The 26,574-nt window shown below is 44.0% G+C and overlaps 1 protein-coding gene across 2 annotated transcripts in view; it reads right to left on the reverse strand.

The window, feature by feature from the left end:
• The window catches only part of LOC117511350 (glutamate receptor ionotropic, NMDA 1-like), a 170,047-nt gene that overhangs the window by 113,627 nt on the left and 29,846 nt on the right, over window positions 1-26,574 (reverse strand). For both annotated transcript variants that reach the window (XM_034171389.1, XM_034171388.1), the window contains exons 3-4: window positions 13,347-13,481; window positions 12,941-13,117 (exon numbers count right to left, since the gene is read on the reverse strand). In XM_034171389.1, coding sequence (XP_034027280.1) covers window positions 12,941-13,117; window positions 13,347-13,481 — 312 coding nt within the window. The remainder of the gene's footprint in view (window positions 1-12,940; window positions 13,118-13,346; window positions 13,482-26,574) is intronic.

Genomic DNA, 26,574 nt, shown 5'->3' on the forward strand with positions numbered 1-26,574 from the left:
TACAGTCAGTGTTACACGTGACGCTTCAGCAGCTGTTGTCAGTCAGTCAGGAAGAGATGATGGGGACAACGACGTTTGGGTTATATTTATTTATTTTGATTTTGTCTCCGTGTGTTTTGCTGGAGTAAGTTAAACTCTTTGGAGGTTTAAAACGGGACAAAACTAATCAAATCAATGACACCAAAGTTTGGCGGGGATCCTTTTGGAGGCGCATGGAGGTGCGCACATCAGATCTTTCTCCTGGTTTAATGACAGTTGCACATCCCGGTTGGAGGAGAGACGTTTGTCTGACTCCTTATAAACCGTGTCAGGCTTCATTCACACTGTCAGCGCGCACACGTCACGGAGGCTGCTGATCTGCGCAGATGGAAAGAAGCGCATCCACCTCTGCCAGCTGTGGACTGACTCCTCTGGATCCACTTCAGCTCAGCTGACGAGCTGCTCAGATTTATTCCTGAATGTTGCTCCTGGTGTGGAAACGAGGATGAAAATTTAAGATAAAACGAATGAGTGATGTTTTTTTGTTTGTTTTAGGGGTCAAAGCTGTGATCTTTATTGGGACAGCAGACCACTTATAATGGTAATAGGGGAGGCCAGGGCTGTTTGTAACAGTGTTCAAAGCTGCAGCCATGCTGGTATTTTGATTTCACTTTACACGTTATGAGGATCAGTCCACAGAAGTGAAATATTCTTTGGAGTATTCCACACTCTAAAACAAATTATTTGCTCAGTTTAAAAACAAAACAAAACCCTAAAATAGCAATTTGAACAATAATGTTCTTTTGTCAACTGAAGAATTTTTCCATATTTTGAAAGAGTGTAAATTTGGTGATATTTTCTATTCTGTTGAGGTCGGTGTCATTGTGAACCCCAGGATCTGTTTGTCTGTAGATAATGTCAGTTCAGTACAGTTTGGTGTACTATGTGTGTAATTGGTGTCAAATGGTGAAATGTTCTTTGCTCAAGAACTTGAGTGTTGTATTTGATACTGTTCCTTTCCAAAGTAGAAATGGGGACTAATATAGCTGTAAATGGTTAACTTTATCTGTAAAACTGCTGATTTTGAGAAGGACATGAAATGATTATTGTGGAATTGTAGTAATTTTCCAACTGTTCACTTGAATGACTGTACTGGACAAGGCAGGGAATCTATTTGCACAGCAGCCCCACCAAAACTGTTTTTCACCAGCCACCACTGATCTGAGTTGTAATAATATTTCTTGAAAAGTTTGCTTTTGCATATAGCCACCTGTCCCTCACCAAAAGCCAAGAGATGCGCTTATGCATTGTATCCACACTCGTCCTAAAACCACATTTTAACACCACACGTGCAGCTTTATTTTGCACAAGCTGTAATTTTTTACATTATTTACTAAAGTATTTTACCAGACAACTGCACAATAATCCAACTGAGACAACACCAAACTTTGAATGACATATGGTATCACTGGTTTAGTTAAATATCTTGAACATCTTCTTATCACTGCCAAAGTCCGTCCCATTTTAGAGACTACATTATTTATTTGTTTGTCCCAGGACAGTTGGCTGTCAATACAGACCCCAAGGAGTTTGACTTCTTCCACTTGTTTAACAACTGTATTTTTCATTAAAAGATTTAGTTGTGGTTCAGCTCTTAAGGAATGTTTAGTTCCAATAACAATGTTTACTGTTTTTCCTACATTCAGAATGAGTTTGTTGTCTTCAATCCAATTGTCAATCTTTTTAATTTCCTGCTCAAGTTTTGTTTTAATTTCCTCAATTGATTTCCCAGCCATATAGACTGTTGTGTCATCTGCAAACATTGAAATGCTTGCTGTATCAAGCACTAATGGTAGATCATTTGTAAAGATAGAATATAAAAGCGGACCAAGACAACTGCCCTGTGGCACACCATGTTTCACAGTTAAAACATTTGAAAAACATCCATTATAATACACTAATTGTTTTCTGTCACATAAATAATCACTAATAAATTGCGCAGCAGATTTGGAGAAGCTATAACATTCAAGTTTTTTTTAGAAGAATTTTGTGATCAATGAGATCAAAAGCAGCGGAGAAGTCTAATAATACTGTCCCAATAATGTTACCTTTGTCCATTTCCCATAACCAGTCATCAGTCATTTGGGTCAGTGCAGTCGCTGTTGAATGCTTTTCTCTATAAGCATGCTGATAATTTGTTATCATTCATATGATAATATGAATGATATGATAATTTCATATGTGCATGTGTTTTTGAAATTTACAATTTCTATTTACATTTTAAGCTATGAAAGTGGTTCATTAAACAAGTTTGTGGTTTTCACAGTAAAAAAAAAAAAACTTTTTTCAACTTGGATCTTGTTTTTTATGTGATTTTAGGTTCACTGTGTTAATACAGTAGGTCAGAATGAATGACAAACTGTAAAGTTACACACGTGAGGTTGTGCTGAAAAAAATGACACCAAACAAGACCAGGTAAAGACTTTTTAAAGGTAAATTATAAAGGTAAAACCAAAAGTAGCCACAAATGGCCAATTATACCCTGGACCCTGCTGGCACTTTGTCTGTTTTTTCTAGCTGTTCTCTGTTCCAGGTCAAGCTGCTGATAAAGATGTGGAACATTAGAGACACTGACCTGGAATCTCCTGTGCTTCATCCATCTGACCCTCTGAGATTCTCTGAGAACCGGGACATAAGATCAACGAGGAACTGTGGGAATCTGGAATCTGGAGTGTGACAAGGACTTACGGAAACACCATCTGAATGCGCCTTCAGTTCCTTCAGTGATTGATCTGACGCACTGCTCTCTATCAATCTCTGTGATCACTGGAACATGTATTTGGTCACTTCACTGCAACATTTCTGCCTGAGTGTTTCATGTTTCGCTTTTGTACTTTATGTGGGGTTTTTATTGGTAGCTTGGCCAAAGCAGATGGTTGATTCCCCCCCAAGTCTGGTCTGCTTGAGGTTTCTTCCTGTGAAGGAGATTTTGTTGCCACTGTGTTTGTAAGGTTGGACTTTACTCGTGGTGTGTGTACTCATTTTGTGATGTTGTTCGTGCAGTTGTGCATCTGTATTTGTCTACTGCCTGGACGTCCAGACAGTTCTGAGGAGGAGGACTAATTGGTCTGTTCTGGACTGAGTGGACGCTGCTGACGTGGACAGACAACAGGTGCATGTCAATGGAAGCGGATGTGTTTGCACGACTCCGATGCCGTGCTCCTTCGCGCTAAGAGGTGATAAGTAACCAGACGCATGACTGCAGATGAAGAATGTAAAGGATGACATGGACAGACAGACAGATTGACAGACAGCAGTCCTGTCCACAGTAAAGCCCTGTTCAGACACAACTGGAACATCAATCATGACTCATGCAACATATTAAGCATCATGTTTTAACGGCTTTACCAAAGACCATTACTCAGAACACAAAAACGACACCAGTGACCTCCTGATTTTAACTCAAGACTTTGGACTGAAGAAACTAAAATCACACTGGGAGGAAAAGTGTTCCAAAACAGCTGCAAGTAAATTAATTCATAACCAGCTTTTTAGGAACTCCATTCAAAGGCCAGGTCTGGTGTCACACATCATAGCACCACCACAAAGCCAACATGGGTCCTGGATGGCAACCACCCCGGCAAAAAACCGGTCTATCCTCACATCCTGAAAGTAATCATCTACCCGCCACAATCAGCTGAAGTATGGGCATGTCCTTGACCTTCTCCAGCTGCTAGAGTCCTCAACCCTAATGCACCTGTGTGCTGGATCATGTTCAGAGAAACACACCACGTGGACTAAATGTCTGAGCTGATGTTTCCTCACGTGTCAGTGATCCTCCTCATCTGAGTTTCCCCAAGTAATCCTTAATCCAGCAGGAGCAAAGGATCCTCCACAGAGACCTGGTACCAAAGCCATCCAATCATCGTCTCTGGTCACTGGTTAGAGTCCAAGTCTGAAAACCAGACAGTAAGACAGGAACCACCAGGACCCTAAAGACGTGGATCTCATGATTCCATAAGATCTTCCCAGGTGTCTCTGGATCTCAAAAGCCAAGGACCCAGAGACATGAACGTCCCTGCTGAGATCAGTGAAGATCTCTACAAGTTCAACACTTTCACCACATACAGAGACACTTCAGATGGACAAGAACAGGAAGCCATTTCAGTCTGGATCCAGGACCATCCAAAACCCAGACACTCAACTTCTCAAGTGCTACAATCAGAGTGTCCACTGATTCCACAAAGATCACAGCATCTACATGACCAAAATAAATAAATTAATAACCCTGGCAGAACACTTTACTTTGCCCCATTCCAGGATCCTCTCAGTACCACACCCGTCCTCAACCTCATGTGGATTTGAACAGGGTGAATGATCAATTCTGACAACAGTCTCTTTTTGGAAACTGAACCTAATGTGCATGCTGTGATCCTGCAACAGGGACAGAAAACGTTTGCAAGGCGCAGAGACATGAGAGCTCCAGCCTCTGGACAATGAAAGGTGAAAAGTGTCACAGAAAAATTGCTCAGGACACTTTAGGCATGACGCGGTCGAGACCACGTGAACTCCGGCATCAAGTTTTGTCTGAAAAGGGCTTTGTAGAGTCAAAGACAACATGACATTTAAGAAGGACATAAAGAAATAACTTGAAGAGTTTCTAACTCCACCAAGGCTGCACAGTCCTGCACCTTTACTATCCATCACAGAGGTTATGTTTCCCATCATCTGTTGGTTTGTTAGCAGGATGATATGATACTCCTGGAGTCTGGAAAAAGCTTTGGGTCTGGCCTAGAAGAGAAACCAGTACAGTGGGTTGGATTTGGATCAATTCTTATCAAAAGGTCATTTAAATAAATTAAAAACAAAACCACATTAATGAGGATGTTTCAGGCCTTGGTGGAGGTATGCACACTAATGAGGGTCCTTTAGATAAAAATCTCTCTCTGGATCCAGATCAACATCCAAACACAGACAACCAGGGGTTACAGGTGCAAGGTTTTGTTTTTGTTTTGTTTTTTATAGCTGAGAAAGCATAAAAAAAAAACAAATCCTCAGATGGTGTTTAATATAAAGTCTTGCATCATGAACCTGTTCTTTGGACAAACGTTCCACCAGTTTATATGTAATCTACGTTTTTCCACTGATCCTGGTAACCGACCAACAAATAGAATAAAAACATAACATTTGTCAAGATGGGAAAAAAGCTGAGAGAATAAAAAATAAGGAAAATGACAAATAAAAAAGAAAAGGTGCAAAAATAAGTCGCTGTGATGAAAGAGAAGCTGCTGTGAAGCTTCTAGCAGAAGGAAGATTAAAGACAGGGGGAGTGACGGAGAGATAACTGACAGGTGAATGACAGGTGACCGAGAGGTGACCGACAGGTGACAGTCATCTCTTTGTTACCTCTCCATCATCACCATGGAGAGGTAACAAAGAGATGACTGTCACCTGTCAGATGACCGACAGGTGATGGAGAGGTAACAAAGAGATGACTGTCACCTGTCAGATGACCGACAGGTGATGGAGAGGTAACAAAGAGATGACTGTCACCTGTCAGATGACCGACAGGTGATGGAGAGGTAACAAAGAGATGACTGTCACCTGTCTGTCATCTCTCAGAGTGATGACCGACAGGTGACCGAGAGGTGACCGACAGGTGACAGTCATCTCTTTCTTACCTCTCCATCATCATCATGGAGAGGTAACAAAGAAATGACTGTCACCTGTCAGATGACCAACAGGTGATGGAGAGGTAACAAAGAGATGACTGTCACCTGTCAGATGACCGACAGGTGATGGAGAGGTAACAAAGAGATTACTGTCACCTGTCGGTCATCTCTCTGAGTGATGACAGACAGGTGATGGAGAGGTAACAAAGAGATGACTGTCACCTGTCAGATGACCAACAGGTGATGGAGAGGTAACAAAGAGATGACTGTCACCTGTCAGATGACCAACAGGTGATGGAGAGGTAACAAAGAGATGACTGTCACCTGTCGGTCATCTCTCTGAGTGATGACCGACAGGTGATGGAGAGGTAACAAAGAGATGACTGTCACCTGTCGGTCATCTCTCTGAGTGATGACCGACAGGTGATGGAGAGGTAACAAAGAGATGACTGTCACCTGTCAGATGACCGACAGGTGATGGAGAGGTAACAAAGAGATGACTGTCACCTGTCAGATGACCGACAGGTGATGGAGAGGTAACAAAGAGATGACTGTCACCTGTCGGTCATCTCTCTGAGTGATGACCGACAGGTGATGGAGAGGTAACAAAGAGATGACTGTCACCTGTCAGATGACCGACAGGTGATGGAGAGGTAAAAAAGAGATGACTGTCACCTGTCGGTCATCTCTCTGAGTGATGACCGACAGGTGATGGAGAGGTAACAAAGAGATGACTGTCACCTGTCAGATGACCGACAGGTGATGGAGAGGCAACAAAGAGATGACTGTCACCTGTCGGTCATCTCTCTGAGTGATGACCGACAGGTGATGGAGAGGTAACAAAGAGATGACTGTCACCTGTCAGATGACCAACAGGTGATGGAGAGGTAACAAAGAGATGACTGTCACCTGTCGGTCATCTCTCTGAGTGATGACCGACAGGTGAGGGAGAGGTGACCGACAGGTGACAGTCATCTCTTTGTTACCTCTCCCTCACCTGTCGGTCATCTCTCAGAGTCATGACCGACAGGTGACGTAGAGGTGACCGACAGGTGACAGTTATCTCTTTGTTACCTCTCCATCACCTGTCGGTCATCTGATGATCAGGTGATCTCTCTGTCACCTGTCAGTCATCTCTCTGAGAGATGACAGAGAGATGATTGTCACCTGTCGGTCATCTCTCTGACAAGTGACGGAGAGATGACAGACAGGTGAATGAGACATCACTGACAGGTGACAGTCATCTCTTTGTCATCTCTCATTCACCTGCCGGTCATCTCTCTGTCACTTGTCAGAGAGATGACCGACAGGTGACAGAGAGATGATTGTCACCTGTCAGTCATCTCTCTGTCACCGGTCAGAGAGATGACCGACAGATGACAATCATCTCTTTGTCATCTCTCCGTCAACTGTCAGTCATCTCTCATTCACCTGTCGGTCATCTCTCCGTCACTTGTCAGAGAGATGACCGACAGGTGACAGAGAGATGATTGTCACCTTTCAGTCATCTCTCTGTCACCAGTCAGAGAGATGACTGACAGGTGACAATCATCTCTTTGTCATCTCTCCATCAACTGTCAGTCATCTCTCTGTCACCAGTCAGAGAGATGACTGACAGGTGACAATCATCTCTTTGTCATCTCTCCATCAACTGTCAGTCATCTCTCTGTCACCAGTCAGAGAGATGACTGACAGGTGACAATCATCTCTTTGTCATCTCTCCGTCAACTGTCAGTCATCTCTCTGACAAGTGACGGAGAGATGACCGACAGGTGACAGAGAGATGATTGTCACCTGTCAGTCATCTCTCTGACAAGTGAATGAAAGATGACCAACAGGTGATTATGGAGAGATGAACAACAAGTAATGGAAATACAATGGAGGGATGATGGAAGGTTGACAGAGTGATGTCATGTTGATGAATGGATGATGTATGAATGAGGAAAAGGAGTGATGTGGGAGGATGAGGAATGGTGGGTAAAGCTGCATGGATAACAGGTTTGATGGAGTAATGAATAAAATGAAGAAATGATGAAGGATGATGGAGGGATGGTGAAGGAGTGATGACCATTTAATGTGTGAATGAAGTCTGAAGTAAAATGTGGACGACCGCTTCAGTTCTGTAAATATTACTTCAAGATAAAGACACGAATAATCCAAGCAGCCAATGCATACCTCAGTGGGTGGAGTCAAAGACAGTATTTCCTGAGTGCACAGCCAAAATGTTTGTGTTGATTCAAGTCGCTCAGTCTGCAACATACTCATTTCCCAGGCCACGCCCACGTCGCTTTGACAACAGGATGATGTCACACAGTGTACACTACTTCCAAACCTTTGATTCACTTTTTTTGGAATGTGTTGGAATGGGGGAGGAGGCATCTAACAAGCTCCACCCATCTTGTGCGTTGATTGGTCCAGTTGTGTCAGTAGGGAGCAACATTAAAATGTGTTTGCTCAAAAATGAGCACAGCAAGCTGGTTTTCAAAGCTACTGAACACGAGCTGGCTGTCAGAGCCGCAGTAGTGGGCTAGATGAGCTAGCTTAACCCCTCGTTAGGTCTGGGAACATGCACGACACCACATCCACAAAACGATGGAACTACCTTTGATTCTGGATGGCAACCACCCAGGCAGACAACTAGTCCTTGCCAGATGCCAGAGTTTACAGAGTGTGGAACAGTGGAACCTCTGGTAGTGCAGGAATTTGCCTGGAGGAGATAGAGGCATGGATGACTGATAACTTTCTCAAACTAAACACTGACAAAACTCAAGCCATCCTCATCTGTACCCCACATCAAACCCAGTCCTCCTCTCTCACCAGTATTCCCATTCTCTGCCACAACATTCCCCTGTCCACCTCCGTCACCAACCTTGGAGTCAGATTTGACCCACATCTCACCTTTGACACCCACATCCGCCACCTATGCAAAGTCTCCTTCCACCACCTCAAAAATATAGCCAAACTCCGCCCTTCCCTTTCCCAACCGGATGCTTAGAGGTTGGTCCATGCTTTTGTCTCCTCCAGGTTGGACTATTGCAATGTCCTCCTCATCGGGACCCCTGGTAAAAACATGCAAAAGCTGCAGCACATCCAGAACTGTGCTGCCCGGGTCCTGACGAGGAGGCGCAAGTTTGACCACATCACCCCTGTCCTCAGATCCCTCCACTGGCTGCCCATCAAATACAGAATAGAGTACAAACTCTGCTTCCTGACTTATCAGTGCATGCACGGAACCGCCCCTGCCTACCTCAGTGAACTCCTCACCCCACACACCACCTCAAGATCTCTCTGCTCCACCACCTCCTCACACTGCCTTCACCAACCCAGGACCAGACTCTCCACCATGGGAGACAGGGCCTTCCAGGCAGTGGCCCCTTGGCTCTGGAACTCCCTCCCAGAGACCCTGAGGGCCCCACAAAGTGTGGAGGCCTTTAAAAAAGGCCTAAAGACATTGTTATTTCAAAAGGCCTTTTAGATATCTTATCATTTGAAATGGTTTCTACAAAATCTGTTTTTAAAATCTGTTTTGTTTTTAAATCCTTGCTGTAGCACTTTGAGATTTCTTTGAAATGTAAGGTGCAATACAAATAAAATGTATTATTATTATTATTATTATTATTATTTATTTATTTAAATGGTTTATATTAACCTGCTAGCTAATCTATAAACTGAAGTCCGATACAGGCCCTGAGGCCCTTCACGCTGGCACCTCGGCCCCTGGAACTCTAACGTGAAGCAACTCCCCCTGCAGGAGAAGCCAGTGAGGTTGCCGGTTATTTTGAACCTGCATTGGTCTGAAAATTAAAGTGATTAAGTGTAAAAGTAATTAATGTGTCAAAATTGATTAAATGTCATCTCATTGGCTTAACTGAACAAATATTTTGCCTCTTTGGACAAATCTAAAGAAACACCTCAAAACAAAATGTCATTTTTTGTGAGAACACTGATGTCACCAACTCCTGAGGAAAACCAGCCAGGTCAGGTGGCACGCCATCTACGTTACTGCACAGATGCTGTGGTTACGTTCATCATTATTGCATGAACCCCCCATCATAGGGGTGTTGGTGACTGGATCTGATTTGCACTTCACCGTGAAGTATTTTGCAAAACTGCAAAACGTGTCACTGGAAAAAGTAATTTCTTGTTTCAGCACTATGTGGGAATAATTTTGCTGCTGCCTTCTACTAGAAGGTTGCAGACGTTAGGAACAAGTTTGGAGAGAGTCCTTTGGAGCATCATCTCCAGAACAAACGAGACCACAGGTGAACACCTTTGTAGGCTTGTGACTAATGCAAACCTGAGGTTGTATGTAGGTGGGCTCCTGGAACACACTCCATCTCAGTAAGACTGACCATCTTTCAGTGCTGTCAATTTGTAGATGAAGTCAGTTTTCTGTAGGCCATGAGGTCCATTGGTGCCTGTGCTGGTAGCAGAACCAGGAATTGAACCCAGGCCTACATATTGGTTGCCCACCTCCTTATCCCTGTTCTATTACCTGCTGTTGAGGATGCTTGGAAAATTCTGCATTGCAGTGGCTTCACGGTCCGAAGTGTGAAGACATGGAAGTGACCAGGTCTCAGTGGGTGACAGTCACTCACTAATCTGTTCAACTCTGCTGTTCCACTGACTGTAAAATTTTGACACTCAAGTTTCAAACACTTATTTAACTTAACCCGATTTAACACACACAGACGACACCTCACGTGTACGTGTAGGATGCTGGAGTGTAAATGGTGTAGCTGTAAGTGATAAGTCCTTCATCTTTGCTGACATGACGGAGTATTGGAGAACAAACATGACTTCTGGCTGCTCAGAGATCTGATTATTCAGACTTAATCAGCAAAAACAAGCACAAGGCAAAATTTGTGTTTGGCACTATAGTCACGGACAACCGTCTGCTAGCTGTTCACCATTTACAGTCCAACTTTGAAGACAAAGTGGAGGACATTAGGTAAAAAATATCAAAGCCAAAATCGTTTCATCAGACCGAGTGAACCCCTCACTAATGTAGACAGAAAAATACCATTTACTGCTTTTGACACCATCACGTGTGAAATGCTGTTGAAAATAAAAATACAGCTTGTCTCTTTGATCTGTTACCAACTAAATTGTTGAAGGACCCGTGGTCTTCACTTGGACTCACAATGCTGAAGACAATTATTCTGTAACTAACAGCCAGTTCTGTTCCTGCTGGTTTTAAATCTGCAGTGACTAAACCGATTTTTAGAACTCAACAAGATCCAGCTTTAATATAAAATCTACTTTCCTGCTCAAAAATCCTTGAAAAAGTAGTTTCCCAGCAGCTTGTGGATTATCTTGCTGATAATGATCTCTCTGAGCCGCTGAAGTCAGCATTTAGAATGCACCACTCCACGGAAACAGCACTTACTAAAGTGGAGAATGACCTTCTGCTGGCAGAGGACTCTGACACCACCACAGTGCTACTGCTGTTCTCAGTGCAGCCTTCATCATATAACATACACATCACATACTGTTGGGTCAGACTGAAAATCATTTTGCATTACTGCTTAGGTTCTCTCGTGGTTAGGGTTAGGTTAGACTCAGTTATCTCACCAATCTCGATGTGTCTTCCATAATAAGTATGGCTCTCAAAATAATGAATAATTAATTAAAGTAGCTAGAACATGTAAATTGTTTCATCCTTTTGTTTAGTCCTCAGTGACTTGTCTGTAATTAAAGGGTTTTTTTATTTTTTTATTTTGAGAGCAATAACAGGTTTGGACGTCTGTGCCTTTGGAGACTATTTTTGCAGAGCAGAAGTTTGTTTTCTTTAAAAAAAAAATAGCAGAAAAGAAAAAGTAACTTTGCTGTGTGAGAGAGAGGTTGTGGAATAAACGCTGCTCAATGACACATGTAAGAGAAATATATCTGTTAAATACTTTTCATACCTGAGTAACCTGCTTTAATAACTGTTATTGTTATGTTATTCAAAATGCAGCTGGTGCTGCTGAGTTCTGACGAGGAGATGAAAGTTTGACCATATGCCCCGACTTTGGCCTCCCTCCCGACTTTGGCCTCCCTTCACTGACCTCCTGTCCATACGAGGTCAGATTTTAAGGTTTTGTTATTAACATACAAAATCCTTCATGGACGAGCGGTTCTCTGTCTGACTGAGCTAATTAAACCTTATGTATTGGCCTGCACTCTGCATTCCCAGGACGCGGGATTCCTACAAGTTCCAAAGGTTAAAAAGAAGTCAGCAGGTCACAGAGATTTCTCTTACTGTGCACCTGGTTTACAGAAGAATCTGCCTACTGAGAAAAAAACAGTCGGATTCTCTGGAGTCATTCAAATCCAGACTAAAGGCTCATCTGTTCCCTCAATCTCATAATTATTACAAACTTAGTCATTATTTCCCTCCAACTTCAATTACTTCCATTACTGTCAGAGAAAGAGTCAGTCTCATCACTGGAGAATGTTCGTGAGGCATAGAACTCTTACCAGCAAAAATGTTAGCATGTTTTCTGTTCGTTCGCCATTCTAAGTGAGGCGGTGTGACTGACTGGGTTATTATTATTCCAACTGACTGATTTCTGTTTTGTTCACTGTATGAAGTCAAGCTGCTGACAACTGAAGGGTTGATGAAGCATTTTTGGAGCTTCCTCAATTCTTCTGACCATCCATCTAATCCTCTGAGATCCTTCCAGCACTGGGACATGTGACACCTCTGTGGGACGTGTGGAGGTCTGGGGTCTGGGTTGGGGGATTGTTCCTTCAGTCCCTGATCTGATGGTGATCTCTGCTCTACACCCTTTGGATGTCCTTTAAACCACCACTGGACTTCAGTATGTATACAGTTGCTTAGCTCCAACATGTTTGATGGTTCTTTGTTTTATTTGTAATATTGTTTTTGGTAATTCAGCCAAAGCAGATGGTCACTCCGCTGAGTCTGGTCTGCTTGAGGTTTCTTCATGTTTTTCCTGACCAGTGTTGAAAATACACTTGCTCATGGACTGGGTCAGCTTAGAGCAACTTGGGGTGACTTTGTTGTTTTGTTTTGTTTTTTTGGTTGTTTTTTGTTTTGTTTGCAATTTTACACTGTATGAATAAATAAAACTGAATTAAATAGGACATTAAATTAGAACATTAGAAACTGGTCACTTAGTACAAATCTGGAAATGTTCACTTTGATTTTGTGGCTTCACCCACTGAGTCTTTTAAGAGAGGGTTTGGAACTGAAGCAGCTCTTTGAGATGGATGGAGGTGCGGTTTCAAATACAGCAGACATTAATGGCACACTCACTCAACCTTCTGTGGTCACGCCTCACCTTGGTCTCTCGCTCCTCCAGCAGCGTCTCCAGTCTCTTCTGGGCAGCTCGGCCCTCGTGGTCATCACTGACGATGACGATGATGTGGTTCCACCTGAACTCCCTCATCAGATCGAACCAAACATGGGCTTGGTGGGAGTACGGCGGCACCGTTCTCAGGAAGGACAGGTGGATGCTCTGAGGAGGACCACACAAGCTGGGTCAGCATTCCCTTCCAGTTTTGTCTCATTGGTCCAGTTTCTCCCAGATACTTTATTTGCCAAACAGTCCACCTGTACTCACTCAGAGGTTGAAGTAGATGAAGTACTGGTGGTAACATTTGAAGAATTCATACAAAGAATAAGCTGAAGCAAAAGAATAACGCTGCAGCGTTAGAAGTAATGATGAATGTGAAACAGGAAGTTACCTTGTCAGAGTAGATGGACATACGTGTCGTCAGGCCAACCACAGGGATTCTGTAGAATCCGGCGGTGTAGGAGACAGGCGTCGGGGTCAGGTGATCGTTGGACTGAGGAGGATGGCTAACCAGGATGGCATAGACCTGCACGAGGAAGATGCTCAATCACATTTATCATATCAGTCATCAACTTGATAAACATACACAAAAAAATAAATAATGTATTTGCTGTGTCATGAAATGTTTCAGTCAATCTGGATCTGTCCTAAAAGATGCAGATCTTTACTGATGCATAATCTAATCTCAGAGCTGGTACCAACCACGATACAGTTTTCATGTCAATATTTATCATTCATAAAATACTCCAACTGAAAGAATCCAACATAAAAAGATATTTGCTGATCGATTTTGATCCATCAGAAGCCGTTGTGATAAACCCTGAAACTAATACGACTGATCACCCCAAGATATGTCTGAGATTATGAACAGGTGCATGATAAGAGAACATTCTGTGACCTGCTGACCTCTTTTTGACCTTTGTATCACACAGTATGTAAGATTTACTTTGATCAGCCAGATAGGGAGGCACTCATCCATCAAAGAGTTTGTATGTTAATAACAAAAACTTAAAATCTGACCTCATATGGGCAAGAAGCCTGTGAAAAAAAACCCAAAAAACAGGTAATATGGTCAAACTTTCTTCCCATCATCAGAACTCCACCAGCAGCATCTGATATGGTAGGAAACAACTTGTTAATTTTAACTTTAACTGACAGCCGACAGTCCAGATATTCCAGGCAGAGACAGAAGCAAGGTCCAAAAAACAAAGCTGGGTCAAACATGGTCAGGCAATCGAACAACGGCTAAACAAGGCTGTGGTACAAGCCTGGAACAAAGACATATAGTTCAACAAACTGGCAAAGGCTGACTAAACACATGAGGCTTAAATAACACAGGAGGTAATTACAGAAAATGAGCCGCAGGTGTGGGGAATGCTCAGGAAGGGGTTGTGGCCCGGACCAGAGAAGAGAAGAGACAAGAGCGTTCAGTGACAGGTGGGTGTGACAGACCAGAGCAGAAGCCACGGAAATGTGACAGTTACATCAACAGTGATAAAACCAGATATCTAAACAAAGATGAGAAATAACAAAAGCCTGAAAAATACAGATAAAGAGAACCCAACATGAAAGAGACAAAGAATAAACCCAAGAAACAAACGTAAGAACTGAAAAGAGATCAACAAGAAAATTAAAGGCTAAGACTAAACTAGAATGGAACTCACAATGTGGCAAAAGAATAACGAATACAACCCCAATTCCAATGAAGTTGGGACGTTGTGTAAAATGGAAATAAAAACAGAATACAATGATTTTCAAATCCTCTTCTACCTATATTCAATTGAATACACCACAAAGACAAGATATTTAATGTTCAAACTGATACACTTTGTTTTTGTGTAAATATTTGTTCATTTTGAAATGGATGCCTGCAACACATTTCTAAAAAGCTGGGACAGTGGTATGTTTCCCACTGTGTTATATCACCTTTCCTTCTAACAACACTCAATAAGCGTTTGGGAACTGAGGACACTAATTGTTGAAGCTTTGTAGGTGGAATTCTTTCCCATTCTTGCTTGATGTACGATTTCAGTTGTTCAACAGTTCGGGGTCTCCGTTGTCGTATTTTGCGCTTCATAATGCCCCACACATTTTCAATGGGCGACAGGTCTGGACTGCAGGCAGGCCAGTCTAGTACCTGCACTCTTTTACTACGAAGCCACGCTGTTGTAACACGTGCAGAATGTGTCTTGGCATTGTCTTGCTGAAATAAGCAGGGACGTCCCTGAAAAAGACGTTGCTTGAATGGCAGCATGTGTTGCTCCAAAACCTGGATGTACCTTTCAGCATTGATGGTGCCATCACAGATGTGTAAGTTGTCCATGTCATGGGCACTAACACCCCCCCATACCATCACAGATGTGTAAGTTGTCCATGCCATGGGCACTAACACACCCCCATACCATCACAGATGTGTAAGTTGTCCATGCCATGGGCACTAACACACCCCCATACCATCACAGATGTGTAAGTTGTCCATGCCATGGGCACTAACACACCCCCATACCATCACAGATGTGTAAGTTGTCCATGTCATGGGCACTAACACCCCCCCCATACCATCACAGATGCTGGCTTTTGAACTTTGCACTGGTAACAATGTGGATGGTCTTTTTCCTCTTTTGTCTGGAGGACACGACGTCCATGATTTCCAAAAATAATTTGAAATGTGGACTCATCAGACCACAGCACACTTTTCCACTTTGCGTTTCAAATGAGCTCGGGCCCAGAGAAGGTGGCGGCGTTTCTGGATGTTGTTGATGTTTGGCTTTCACTTTGCATGGTAGAGTTTTAACTTGCACTTGTAGATGTAACAACAAACTGTGTTAACTGACAATGTTTTTCTGAAGTGTTCCTGAGCCCACGCGGTAAGATCCTTTACACAATGATGTCGGTTTTTAATGCAGTGCCGCCTGAGGGATTGAAGGTCACGGCATTCAATGTTGGTTTTCAGCCTTGCCAGCTACGTGTAGATTCTCTGAATCTTCTGATTATATTATGGACTGTAGATGATGGAATCCCTAAATTCCTTGCAATTGAATGTTGAGAAACACTGTTCTTAAACTGTTGGACTTTTTTTTCACGCAGTTGTTCACAAAGTGATGATCGTCACCCCATCTTTGCTTGTGAACGGCTGAGCCTTTTGGGGATGCTCTTTATACCCAACCATGACACTCACCTTTTTCCAATTAACCTGCTCTTTGAGCATTCATCAACTTTCCCAGGCTTTTGTTGCCCCTGTCCCAATTTTTTGAAATGTGTTGAAGGCATCCATGTTGGGAAAGTGTAGTGACACGGACCCACAACAGGGGGCACAAAAGAACGGCCAATAGATGAGCCAAAAGGTAACAATTTAATGTTGTGAAATGTGCACAACGAACATACAGACAATCTCAGAATATAATTACAGTCAATCCACAAAGGTGACGTGTGGGCAGGCTCGAGGATAGAAGACGTCTGTCCTGAGAAGAGCCGGAACCACACGATTTCCGCTGCCACAGAACCTGGTGAATACTGGAGCCGCCAAGTCCCGAATTCCCAGGTGATCACCGTCCCCGACTGTCGGATCTGGTACTGCTGGCGAAAAACAAAGACAGTCAAGTGTGGGTGTGTGTACACCCAGTAACAACAACGGTGGGAATGCCACCTCCACCTCTCACTCAATACTTGCAGCGATCCCTCAGAGGAAAAAGAGTGCCGTCTTGCACAGCCTCCACAAAAAGGACCGGTACTCCTGCAAACACTCACAATAAACTGATTTACAAAATACCACAAAAAGGCTGAGGATATTACCTCCAATGAAGTATGATATCTCGGCAACGAGGTGGAGATGACGTCTGGTCTTTATGGAGTGAGAGGACGTTGAGTAGATGGGTGACAGCTGTCAAGAGGTAATGAGTGACAGCTGTCACCCCCGGCTGTGTCCATGGCGGCAGCGCCCTCTCGTGCCTGAAGCCCGCACTTCAGGCAGGGCGCCCTCTGGTGGTGGGCCAGCAGTACCTCCTCTTCTGGCGGCCCACACACAACAATCCATTTCAAAATGAGCAAATATTTAGACAAAGTTAGAAGACTACACTGTCCATCTGATGAGCATGTGTTATCAGCTAGTTGATAACATGACTCATGTGTGTCACCTGCACCCGGGGCACAGTGAATCAGGCCACAGTGAATCAGTCTAGAAAGTGATTTACTAAGCCCCAGTATCAAGTAGATGACAAATATTACGTGTTGAAGCTTCTAAATTTATTTTTACCTGAATTATTTCTATAATTTGTCATGCTTTGGCCCAGGGCCTGCTCAGAATCAGGTTTTGTACCCCAGTCTTTGTCTGTTTCCCTCTCTTTGTCCTTCTGTCTGACCCTGAGGTTTTTTTTTTTTTGCTGTTTTTCCACTTTAGTCTTGGTTATATTATCTGTTATACTTCAGCCACATTAAGTTCTGTTCTTGTTTAGTCTCTGCTTTTATTTTTCTTGCTGCTTAGTCATTCTGTGTTATCACGTTAGGTTTTGGGGATTATCGGTTACACTTGAATTGAATGAATGAATTGAATGAATGAGATTTATTGTCATTGTCATCACAAATTCAACAATGAGATTAAGTTTACACTCCAATTACCTCAGATAAAATACACCAATTAATCCACAATTATTACTTGTTTACTGTAATAATGGCACACATCAAAATTAAAGACAACACATATATATTTGACATTGTTTATGTGCTTTAAACTTGAAGCAGTCCATCATCCGAAATGAGGCAAAGTGGGTGATGGCCACCGCAACATGAGTCACGCCTCCAGCAGCTTGGGGGGTGTGGTGTGAGCGGGGACTGGGGTGGGGTGTGTGGTGGGGGGCAGGAACAAACAGTTGCCCCAAGGCGCTTTATATTGTAAGTCAAGGCCATACAATAATTATGTAAAACCCCAACGGTCAAAACGACCCCCTGTGAGCAAGCACTTGGCTACAGTGGGAAGGAAAAACTCCCTTTTAACAGGAAGAAACCTCCAGCAGAACCAGGCTCAGGGAGGGGCAGTCTTCTGCTGGGACTGGTTGGGGCTGAGGGAGAGAACCAGGAAAAAGACATGCTGTGGAGGGGAGCAGAGATCGATCACTAATGATTAAATGCAGAGTGGTGCATACAGAGCAAAAAGAGAAAGAAACAGTGCATCATGGGAACCCCCCAGCAGTCTACGTCTATAGCAGCATAACTAAGGGATGGTTCAGGGTCACCTGATCCAGCCCTAACTATAAGCTTTAGCAAAAAGGAAAGTTTTAAGCCTAATCTTAAAAGTAGAGAGGGTGTCTGTCTCCCTGATCTGAATTGGGAGCTGGTTCCACAGGAGAGGAGCCTGAAAGCTGAAGGCTCTGCCTCCCATTCTACTCTTACAAACCCTAGGAACTACAAGTAAGCCTGCAGTCTGAGAGCGAAGCGCTCTATTGGGGTGATATGGTACTACGAGGTCCCTAAGATAAGATGGGACCTGATTATTCAAAACCTTATAAGTAAGAAGAAGAATTTTAAATTCTATTCTAGAATTAACAGGAAGCCAATGAAGAGAGGCCAATATGGGTGAGATATGCTCTCTCCTTCTAGTCCCCGTCAGCACTCTAGCTGCAGCATTTTGAATTAACTGAAGGCTTTTCAGGGAACTTTTAGGACAACCTGATAATAATGAATTACAATAGTCCAGCCTAGAGGAAATAAATGCATGAATTAGTTTTTCAGCATCACTCTGAGACAAGACCTTTCTGATTTTAGAGATATTGCGCAAATGCAAAAAAGCAGTCCTACATATTTGTTTAATATGCGCTTTGAATGACATATCCTGATCAAAAATGACTCCAAGATTTCTCACAGTATTACTAGAGGTCAGGGTAATGCCATCCAGAGTAAGGATCTGGTTAGACACCATGTTTCTAAGATTTGTGGGGCCAAGAACAATAACTTCAGTTTTATCTGAGTTTAAAAGCAGGAAATTAGAGGTCATCCATGTCTTTATGTCTGTAAGACAATCCTGCAGTTTAGCTAATTGGTGTGTGTCCTCTGGCTTCATGGATAGATAAAGCTGGGTATCATCTGCGTAACAATGAAAATTTAAGCAATACCGTCTAATAATACTGCCTAAGGGAAGCATATATAAAGTGAATAAAATTGGTCCTAGCACAGAACCTTGTGGAACTCCATAATTAACTTTAGTCTGTGAAGAAGATTCCCCATTTACATGAACAAATTGTAATCTATTAGACAAATATGATTCAAACCACCGCAGCGCAGTGCCTTTAATACCTATGGCATGCTCTAATCTCTGTAATAAAATTTTATGGTCAACAGTATCAAAAGCAGCACTGAGGTCTAACAGAACAAGCACAGAGATGAGTCCACTGTCCGAGGCCATAAGAAGATCATTTGTAACCTTCACTAATGCTGTTTCTGTACTATGATGAATTCTAAAACCTGACTGAAACTCTTCAAATAGACCATTCCTCTGCAGATGATCAGTTAGCTGTTTTACAACTACCCTTTCAAGAATTTTTGAGAGAAAAGGAAGGTTGGAGATTGGCCTATAATTAGCTAAGATAGCTGGGTCAAGTGATGGCTTTTTAAGTAATGGTTTAATTACTGCCACCTTAAAAGCCTGTGGTACATAGCCAACTAACAAAGATAGATTGATCATATTTAAGATCGAAGCATTAAATAATGGTAGGGCTTCCTTGAGCAGCCTGGTAGGAATGGGGTCTAATAAACATGTTGATGGTTTGGATGAAGTAACTAATGAAAATAACTCAGACAGAACAATCGGAGAGAAAGAGTCTAACCAAATACCGGCATCACTGAAAGCAGCCAAAGATAACGATACGTCTTTGGGATGGTTATGAGTAATTTTTTCTCTAATAGTTAAAATTTTGTTAGCAAAGAAAGTCATGAACTCATTACTAGTTAAAGATAATGGAATACTCAGCTCAATAGAGCTCTGACTCTTTGTCAGCCTGGCTACAGTGCTGAAAAGAAACCTGGGGTTGTTCTTATTTTCTTCAATTAGTGATGAGTAGAAAGATGTCCTAGCTTTACGGAGGGCTTTTTTATAGAGCAACAGACTCTTTTTCCAGGCTAAGTGAAGATCTTCTAAATTAGTGAGACGCCATTTCCTCTCCAACTTACGGGTTATCTGCTTTAAGCTACGAGTTTGAGAGTTATACCATGGAGTCAGACACTTCTGATTTAAAGCTCTCTTTTTCAGAGGAGCTACAGCATCCAAAGTTGTCTTCAATGAGGATGTAAAACTATTGACGAGATACTCTATCTCCCTTACAGAGTTTAGGTAGCTACTCTGCACTGTGTTGTTATATGGCATTAGAGAACATAAAGAAGGAATCATATCCTTAAACCTAGTTACAGCGCTTTCTGAAAGACTTCTAGTGTAATGAAACTTATTCCCTACTGCTGGGTAGTCCATCAGAGTAAATGTAAATGTTATTAAAAAATGATCAGACAGAAGGGAGTTTTCAGGGAATACTGTTAAGTCTTCTATTTCCATACCATAAGTCAGAACAAGATCTAAGATATGATTAAAGTGGTGGGTGGACTCATTTACTTTTTGAGCAAAGCCAATAGAGTCTAATAATAGATTAAATGCAGTGTTGAGGCTGTCATTCTCAGCATCTGTGTGGATGTTAAAATCGCCCACTATAATTATCTTATCTGAGCTAAGCACTAAGTCAGACAAAAGGTCTGAAAATTCACAGAGAAACTCACAGTAACGACCAGGTGGACGATAGATAATAACAAATAAAACTGGTTTTTGGGACTTCCAATTTGGATGGACAAGACTAAGAGACAAGCTTTCAAATGAATTAAAGCTCTGTCTGGGTTTTTGATTAATTAATAAGCTGGAATGGAAGATTGCTGCTAATCCACCGCCCCGGCCCGTGCTACGAGCATTCTGACAGTTAGTGTGACTCGGGGGTGTTGACTCATTTAAACTAACATATTCATCCTGCTGTAACCAGGTTTCTGTTAGGCAGAATAAATCAATATGTTGATCAATTATTATATCATTTACCAACAGGGACTTAGAAGAGAGAGACCTAATGTTTAATAGACCACATTTAATTGTTTTAGTCTGTGGTGCAGTAGAAGGTGCTATATTATTTTTTCTTTTTGAATTTTTATGCTTAAATAGATTTTTGCTGGTTATTGGTAGTCTGGGAGCAGGCACCGTCTCTACGGGGATGGGGTAATGAGGGGATGGCAGGGGGAGAGAAGCTGCAGAGAGGTGTGTAAGACTACAACTCTGCTTCCTGGTCCCAACCCTGGATAGTCACGGTTTGGAGGATTTAAGAAAATTAGCCAGATTTCTAGAAATGAGAGCTGCTCCATCCAAAGTGGGATGGATGCCGTCTCTCCTAACAAGACCAGGTTTTCCCCAGAAGCTTTGCCAATTATCTATGAAGCCCACCTCATTTAAAACAAAGGAGGCTGGCATGTGGAGAGTGTGTTTACTGCGGCTCGAATGACCATGCGCAGAATAAGGGGCCCCAGGCGGTTAAACACCAAAGCTCAACCTTAGAGACTGGGCTAAAAGTGAGCCATACAAACCACACAGGTGTCCCACCCAAATGCGCACGACTCCCAGTCACAATCCTCTGTGGGGATTTAACCCTTACCGCTCCAGCACTGATTGACATAGGATCGGAAGAGAACCTACTGGATAGTAGGTGGGCTAAGGCTGTAGGGCTCCCTCTGGTGGCCGTTCCTTCACCATTAAAGGTGCGGGTGCTAGATGGCACCCTACTACCAGAAATCACACACCAGACACAGCCTTTAACCTTGGTTGTCTCTGTGAATCACAGGGAGGAGATTGTGTTCTTTGTAACACCTTCTACCTCCAGGATAATTTTGGGCTTTCCATGGATGGTAAAGCACAATCCCCGGATTGATTGGCCATCTGGAGCTGTGGCTCAATGGAGCGAAACCTGCCACTGGGAGTGTTTAAGATCCTCGGTGCCACCTGGTGATGAAGTTAAAGAGGAGGTCAGAGTCCCCCCCAATCTGACGGAGGTGCCGGCTGAGTATCATGACCTTGCTGACATCTTCAGCAAGGATCTGGCACTCACCCTGCCGCCACATTGACCGTATGATTGTGCCATTGATTTGGTTCCAGGCGCTAAGTATCCATCCAGCAGACTGTACAACCTCTCACATGCTGAACGCGAATCAATGGAGACCTACATCCGGGACTCATTAGCTGTCGGGCTAATCCGAAATTCTTCATCCCCGTTAGGTGCAGGTTTCTTTTTTGTGGGCAAGAAGGACGGCGGTCTCCGTCCATGCATTGATTATAGAGAGCTGAACGAGATCACGGTTCGCAACCGATACCCGTTACCTCTATTAGATTCAGTGTTCACGCCCCTGCATGGAGCCAAAATTTTCACAAAACTGGATCTTAGGAATGCTTACCATCTGGTTCGGATACGGAAGGGAGACAAATGGAAGATGGCATTTAACACCCCCTTAGCGCACTTTGAGTATCTGGTCATGCCGTTCGGTCTCACCAACACCCCCGCGACGTTTCAGGCTTTGGTTAACGACGTTTTGCGGGATTTCCTACACCGATTCGTCTTCGTATATATAGACGATATCCTCATTTTCTCTCAGGACTCTGAGACTCATGTTAAGCATGTCCGTCAGGTCCTTCAGCGGTTATTGGAGAACCGGCTGTTTGTGAAGGCCGAGAAGTGCGAGTTCCACTGCACCTCTTTGTCCTTCTTGGGGTTCATTATCTCCTCCAACTCCATCGCACCCGATCCGGCTAAGGTAGCTGCGGTGAGAGATTGGCCCCAACCAGTAAATCGTAGGAAGCTGCAACAGTTCCTCGGGTTTGCCAATTTTTACAGGAGGTTCATTAAGGGCTATAGTCAGGTAGTTAGCCCCCTTACAGCCCTGACCTCCACCAAAGTCCCCTTCACCTGGTCAGATCAGTGCGAAGCCGCGTTTAGGGAGTTGAAACACTGGTTTTCAACTGCACCAGTTCTGGTGCAGCCCGATCCTAGCCGCCAGTTTATTGTTGAAGTGGATGACTCAGGGATAGGAGCCGTGCTGTCCCAGAGCAGGGAGTCCGATAGTGTTCTCCACCCTTGTGCTTACTTCTCCCGCAGGTTAACCCCCGCCGAACTGAACTATGACGTTGGCAATCGGGAACTCCTGGCTGTGAAAGAGGCCCTTGAGGAGTGGAGACATCTGTTGGAGGGAGCTGTGGTCCCATTTGTGGTTCTCACTGACCACCGGAACCTGGAATATATCCAGACTGCTAAGTGGCTGAACCCCAGGCAAGCCCGGTGGTCATTGTTTTTCGGACTCTTTAACTTCATGATCACCTACCGCCCCGGGACCAAGAACGTCTGGTCTGATGCCCTGTCCCGGGTGCATGAAGAGGAAGTTAAAGCAAGGCTGTTGGACCCATCGGACACCATCATACCGGAATCCACTATCGTAGCAACCTGCTTGGGGAAACAACCCCTGTTGTTTCCAGCAGTCGAGGGAGAGGTCGAGGTGCCCTCAGTCCAGGCCCACCTCAGGAGATGCCGTCGGGTGTGGAAGAAAGCCCGTTCTGCTCTCCTGAAGGCCCGGACGCGGGCTAAGGACCATGCGGACCGCCGAGGTGCCCCGGCCCCAATTTACCAGCCCGGGCAGGAGGTTTGGCTGTCCACGAAGAACATACCTCTGCAGACGGATTCATCAAAACTAACTGACCATTTCATTGGACCATTTAAGATAGTCAAGGTGATCAGCCCTGCCGCAGTAAAACTGCAACTCCCGGCATCGCTACGTATCCACCCTGTTTTTCATGTGTCCCGGATAAAACCACACCACACATCAGACCTGTGCACCCCTGGACTGGCGCCACCTCCTGCCCGGATCATCGATGGAGAACCAGCCTGGACCATCAAGAAACTCCTCAATGTTTGTCGAAGGGGCCGGGGGTATCAATATCTGGTAGACTGGGAGGGTATGGCCCTGAAGAACACTCCTGGGTGAAGAGGAGCTTCATTTTGGATCCCACCCTCCTGGCGGATTTCTACCAGGAGCACCCAGATAAGCCAGGGCAGGCGCCAGGAGGCACCCGTTGAGGGGGGGTCCTGTTGTGTGAGCCGCTGAAGAGGAGGTACTGCTGGCCCACCATCAGATGGCGCCCTGCTATGCTGGCACCTTTTGGTCTCGGGAGGGCGCACTGGCCTGTTGGCCCTTGTTGGTACTACCAGGTGCACACCATTAGACTGTCATCACCTGTCATCCATCACCTCATCATGACTCCATAAGAGCCTGGAGAAGACACCATAACTCTGCCGAGTTATCATCTTACCACACAGGTAAACCTACTCAGCCGTTTTGTGCTGTATGCACATTCATTGCTACTGAAGTCTTTGCAGTTGTGATTCATATACTTGCAGCTTGTAGCTGGGGTTGTGGGAAGTTTGGAGGAGTTGGCGTCTCCACTCCTCACTTCTTACTTGCTAAGTATAACAATTGACACTGCACGTTTTTCCAGTTTTCCTCTGCACTCTGGGAGTATTTGGATTTATTCTTTCAGGAGGATTACTGAGTTTTGCTGACTGTTTGCTGGGTGTACACACACCCACCTAATCTGTTTTTGCTCCTGCCAGCAGTACCGGTCCGACAGCCTCGAGCGGTGGCCACCTGGGGGTACCAGGACTTGGCGGCTCTGGTGTATTGGAGGCCTCCAGCTGGCGGTGGAACTTTGTGGGTACCGGCTCTTCTGTGGATAGGAGTCTCCTACCCTCGGGCCTGCCCACGTGTCACCATTTTTGTTATTAATTGGACTCAGCATATTCGTAACCCGTTTGCACTTTTGCATAATAAATTGTTATTTATTGGAACTCCTACTGACCACTCATTTATGCCCCCTAACGTGGGTCTGTGCATTCACTTTCCCAACAATTTATTAGAAAGTGGAAGAAACACAAGATGACTGTCAATCTCCCTCGGTCTGGGATTCCATGAAAGATCTCACTTTGTGGGGTAAGGATGATTCTGAGAAAGCTCAGAACTACACAGGAGGACCTGGTCAATGACCTGAAGAGAGCTGGGACCACAGTCACAAAGATTACATTAGTAACACATGATGCTGTCATGGTTTAAAATCCTGCAGGGCAGCAAGGTGCCCCTGCTCAAGCCAGCACATGTCCAGGCCCGTTTGAAGTTCACCAGTGACCATCTGGATGATCCAGAGGAGGCAGGGGAAAAGGTCATGTGGTCAGATGAGACCAGAATAGAGCTTTCTGGAATCAACTCCACTTACCCTTACCATGTTTAGAGGATGAGAACAACCCCAAAAAACCATCCCAACCGTGAAGCATGGGGGTGGAAACATCATACTCTGGGGTGCTCTTCTGCAAAGGGGACAGGACGACTGCACCGTATTGAAGGGAGGATGGATGGGCTCATGTATTGTGAGACTTTGGCAAACAACCTCCTTCCCTCAGTAAGAGCATTGAAGATGGGTCATGGCTGGGTCTTCAGCATGACAATGACCCCAAACACACAGCCAGAGCAACTAAGGAGGGGCTCCGTAAGAAGCATTTCAAGGTCCTGGAGTGGCCTGGCCAGTCTGCAGACCTGAACTCAATAGAAAATTGTTGGAGGGAGCTGAAACTCCAAACCTGAAAGATCTAGAGAAGATCTGTATGGAGGACTGGACCAATATCCCTGTTGCAGTGTGTGAAAAGTTGGTCAAGACCTATGAGAAACGTCTGACCTCTGTAATGGCAGACAAATGTTTCTGTACCAATTGTTAAGGTCTGTTTTTCTAGTGGATCAAATACTTATTTCATGCAATAAAATGCAAATCAATTATTTCAAAATGATACAATGTGATTTTCTGGATATTTTTTTTAGATTCTGTCTCTCACAGTTGAAGTGTACCTATGATAAAAATTACAGACCTCTACATTCTTTGTAGGTTGAAAAACCTGCTAAATCAAATACTTATTTCCCCCACTGTACAAGGAATCTGATCTGGTGTCAATGGTGCATAAACAACAATAAAAGAAAAAGAAAAAATACTTCTGAGACATAAAGAGTCAAACAAATAAATGGACAAAGCTAAGTTTATTGTCAATAGATATAGTGGAATGGAGCTGTGCAGGCCTGCAGATAAACAGTTCAGGCATGATCAGTCTGTACTTTGTGGGAGTGGGGAGCAGGGTAAATGGGGGTCTCTGGCATTATTTATAAGTCTAGCTGTGGATGGAAAGAAGCTATTTTTGTGTCTTGAGGTTTTAGTCCTGATGGACCTCAGCCATCTGCCAGAGGGGAGGGTGACAAAAAGTTTGTGTCCTGAGTGAGAGGGATCGGCCACTATCTTCCCTGCACGCCTCAGGTCCCTGGAGGTGTACAGGTCTTGTAGGGATGGCAGACTGTAGTCGATGACCTTCTCTGCTGTGTGGATGATACGCTACAGTCTGCTCCTGTCCTTCACAGTGACAGCAGCATATCAGACAGTGATGGAGGGGGAGATGATGGACTGAGCGATGGCAGTGTAGAAGTTCAGCATCATTGTTTTTGGCAGGCTGAATTTCCTCAACAGCCACAGAAAGTATATC

Source organism: Thalassophryne amazonica, chromosome 5 (genome assembly GCF_902500255.1).
Source record: "Thalassophryne amazonica chromosome 5, fThaAma1.1, whole genome shotgun sequence".
NCBI lineage: Eukaryota > Metazoa > Chordata > Actinopteri > Batrachoidiformes > Batrachoididae > Thalassophryne > Thalassophryne amazonica.